At 37.5% G+C, this 4,318-nt stretch overlaps 1 protein-coding gene across 1 annotated transcript in view; it reads right to left on the reverse strand.

Annotated features, from left to right (window-relative positions):
• mfsd3 (major facilitator superfamily domain containing 3) overlaps window positions 1-4,318 on the reverse strand; it is a 30,301-nt gene that overhangs the window by 13,592 nt on the left and 12,391 nt on the right. The window contains exon 3 of the mRNA XM_014012047.1: window positions 2,773-2,920. Within this exon, the coding sequence (XP_013867501.1) occupies window positions 2,773-2,920 (148 nt within the window). The remainder of the gene's footprint in view (window positions 1-2,772; window positions 2,921-4,318) is intronic.

Here is a 4,318-nt window from a genome sequence, read left to right on the forward strand (position 1 = left end):
TTGCAGATTCAGTCTTCCCAGCCTGGTGCAGGTCTACAATTCGGTTTCTGGTGTCCTCCGACAGCTCTTTTGTCTTCACCATTGTGGAGTTTGGAGTGTGACTGTTTGAGGTTGTGGGCAGGTGTCTTTTATACTGTTAACGACTTCAAACAGGTGCCATTAATACAGGTAATGAGTGGGGGAAAGAGGAGCCTCTTAAAAAAGAAGTTACAGGTCTGTGACAGCCAGAAATCTTGCTTGTTTGTAGGTGACCAAATACTTATTTTCCACCAATATTTGCAAAAAATTCTTTAAAAGTCAGACAAAATGATTTTCTCAAAATTTTTTTCACATTTTGTCTCTCATAGTTGAGGTCTACCTATGATGTCAATTACAGGCCTCTCTCATCTTTTTAAGTGGGAGAACTTGCACAATTGGTGACTGACTAAATACTTATTTTCCCCACTGTACAATGTTGGCTGGTGTGCGTTGGGTCCTTTGTAGGCCGGACCTCCCCTTGTTGAGATTGTGGCTGGTCCCAGAAGCACGGTACTTATTAACGTTGTGGAAGACAGTGAGACGGCTCGGAACAATTGTTGCAATTGTCTGCATAAGATAAGGTGATGTTTATGATCATGTTGTTTTAATGAAAGAAAATGACCACACAATCACATGATCGTGTACCAGCTTATGGAATAATTATATGTAATACCCACTGAATACGTGTACATGTACAGTATATTACATGTAATGCTAGTTGGCTAGATTGACTTGTCCATGGCCACTTCACATGTGTTTGTTAACTTTGTTATGATCCTCTCAAAAATGAGATATTTTTCTTTCGACGTTAGGACAAGAAAGGATTGATTATTTTAAAAACACCTTGGCATGCGTGTAAAACACCATCTAAACTTTTAATTTTATGTGACAGATCGTATTTTAACCCTCACATTTCCTTGCGCAAAGGACATGAATTTTGTGAATTTCCACTTGTCCCTGCTCACTGGAGCGTGACCCGTTAAGATTTTACACCCACATTTTCAAAATTATAATCTGTTAATTTTATGGCAATTTTTCTGACAGTATCATTTTTTCTGATACACCCTGTATAGTAAGGCTCAAATAATAAATGTGTAGTTTAACTATTTTTTAAATTCAGTTACATAAAAATTATATTTTGCTAATAACTTGTATTACAATAAATACACAATACAGCTGGAAGCCAATTTTAAGAGTGTGCCGATAAGTGTTTTTAGATCTCTTTTATTTGTCATTTCCATTTTTTCTCTTTTTAAAACTGTACGTACAAAACAGTACGTATTTTTCCAAGTACTTGTTAGAGTTAAAATAAGCTTTAAAAACTCTAATATTTGTTCATTTTTTACAGCTGTTGCAATATAACTGTCAGTCTAACATCTTAGGATTAATCTGAAAAAGTGACACTTGCATTCAGCGACATCTACACTGTCTTTGAAAACTGTGGATTGTGTGTAGGATTTTTATTATGTGTGTTTTGTGTGTGCACAAGAGTGTGTGTAAAGGATTTGCTGCTCATGCTGTTCTCACACCACACGCCACACAGGGGGTCCCTGAGCTCTCAAACACGGCAATGTTTACTTAAATTACTGTACGCACACTGACAGACAGACAAAAAGACACAAACACACACACAGGCAAAGACACACACAATCTATTAAAGTGCTGTAAAAAAGCAGTAAAGGAGAAATCTGCATGATGAACAAGGGAAGATGATCATGACTTTAAGGTCTGATGGGATGAGAGGCAGAAACACCTCTGTGGAGTGGACGGCACTTTATCAGTCATGTCTTATTTCCTTTCATAGAGAAGAGAAGGAAGACAAGATGAGGTGTGAGGAGTGTTTTTCTCTTTTTTTATACAAGAGCTTCTTTATTTTTTTTTCAAGGTCCAGATTTGATACCTAAAAAAGATCAAAGGTCCACACGTGAAAAAATGAAGTGTTGAATTCACTTAAACAAGTTATGTCAACTAGTTCCACTAAAAAGAGTTGAGTAAATGTAAAACAATTTACAACCTGGGTAACAGTTCACATAACTTAAGTAAATTCAACACTTTATTTCTTAGAGGGCAGAACAACAAGCTATAAGCTTTTTTTAAATTAAATTTCAAAATTGAGCTTATCAATAAGACCCCAAAATCTTCAATGATTAGAAAAGATATAATATATATACTAGGGGTGCAACAATACATGTACCCGTACTGTTCAATACAGTGCTTTAGGTTCAATACACACTTGTATCAAACAATACTGATGTTTAAAAATTATTTTATCAATTTGTCTTCGAAAGTTGCTCTGGGTTTAAGGATCAGTGGATCTGTGTTCGACTACTCTACCTAGGCTGCACTGTCGGGCGCAGATCCACTGAGAAACTTGCTGTTTGAGCATCATTTAATTTAAAAACTGTACTTTTGAGGTTTAACAAATGTTCATAATTAATGTAAATAAATCATAAGTTAAAAAGTGAATGGAAATTTCTCTTTTTTGTATCGAAAAAATATCAAACCGTGAGACCGGTCAGACCGATCAGACGTATTGAACCGAACCGAATCGTGAATTTTCTGTATCGTTGCACCCCTAATATATATTAGATTCAATAATTTAAAAATCATATAATTCCATAAGGAAATATTGATCATTTTAAACATTTTGACATGCTTTAAAATCATTTACTTTCATAACCAGATTACTTTCTCAGGAGCTTGTAAAATAAATAAATAAATAAATAACTTGGTAGCAATGATAATGAAAAATACCTAAACTGAGAGAGCAGCAGGCCTCCCAAAGAAGAACCACAGATAGAGAAGCCCATGGCAACAACACCGTTCCAGAAGCTGAGCTCCCTGGCTGTCATGTGGTGATCCAGGAGGAACAGAGGAAACATGGTTACTGCGCCCTGCTCTCCTGCACGCAGAGTGGGAAAAGACAGAGAAAAGAGGCACAAAAAGACAAGTTGAACATGGGAGAGAAGTAAAAACATGATGATCATTTACAAAACCGATGAGTTGTAGAGCCATGTATGATGGAGATAAAATGAAGTCTGAAGTATGATCACGACACTCTAATGTATGTACGACACGTTTCTGACTAAGCAATGCCATTCTTCATCGACAAAAAACATGTCACAGTCGAATACAATGAGGCTGTTGCATCAAACCGTTTAATCCGCCAGCCTGAACAACGTGGTTTTCTTGAGATGACGACTGCAGGATTAAATGAAGCACGCAGACGTACCTAGGCCTATTCCTGGAAAGTGTCAATAATATATGCCTAACAAGAAAAAGAATACCCTCAGTCACTTTATCAAACAGGGGCCTAGCACTTTTCCTAAAGCACAAAAAAAGGAAAACACAACAAAAACACTAAAACTTGCAGAGATAAAACAGACCTCACAAAGACCTTTCAGTCAAAATAAAAAGTTTCTGTCAGACGGTGAGACTTTCTCTGTGTGGCATTGAGTGTGGGGGTAATGTTCTGCGGAACATTACAGTAAAATATTCAGTGGTGCCGACTACATAGCATTATTATATTAATGGAGACTGACTTCAGAAAGACAGTGGGACCAAGGAGCTGCATGAGTGACAGCTCGGCTCCCAGACTGCTGTCAAAGACGACGCAACACAACCGACGACTCACTCACTCAGTCAGCCAGGAGACAAACAAAAATAGAGAAAGAGAGAGGGGAAAAAAGACAGATGAAAAAGACTCCCAGTGATAGTGAGTGCAGCAGCAGAATTAGAGTGTCACCGCTGTAACAGTGGTGTGACAACCTTCCAGAAACCTGAGGAGGAAATGTGGATTCTCTGTGTAGCGAAACGCTTGTCTGTCATTCATGTGTTACTGCAGGCACATTACACATGCTCAACATACAACTGGGACTGACTGTGTCATAAAGACTGTCATGAATGTTAATTTAGCCAATCAAATAGGACATTTGCCATATGACAAAAAAAGAAAGAAAAAAATACTTTTTGTTAGATAAAGGAAGAGGCAAGCAAGAGAAAGAAGAGCTGCCATCCCTGCAAGTCTACACAAATCTTTCTCATCACGAAGCAGCCTGCAGTTGAAACTACAGCTGAGGAAAAAAACAAAAATCATTTGATAAACAAGTGACTTTGTTACTGATGCAGGTTTATGTGGCAGATTTAACTTGAAGCAGCAACAAAAATAAGTTAAACTAAATCAGATGTCTGTGAGCGCAGTCCAGCATAAAGCACGATTAAGAAAAAATGTGGCATGCATTATAAAAAAGGACATCACACACACACACACACACACACACACACACACACACACACACAC

This window comes from Austrofundulus limnaeus, unplaced genomic scaffold (genome assembly GCF_001266775.1).
Source record: "Austrofundulus limnaeus strain Quisiro unplaced genomic scaffold, Austrofundulus_limnaeus-1.0 Scaffold88, whole genome shotgun sequence".
NCBI classification, from domain to species: Eukaryota; Metazoa; Chordata; class Actinopteri; order Cyprinodontiformes; family Rivulidae; genus Austrofundulus; species Austrofundulus limnaeus.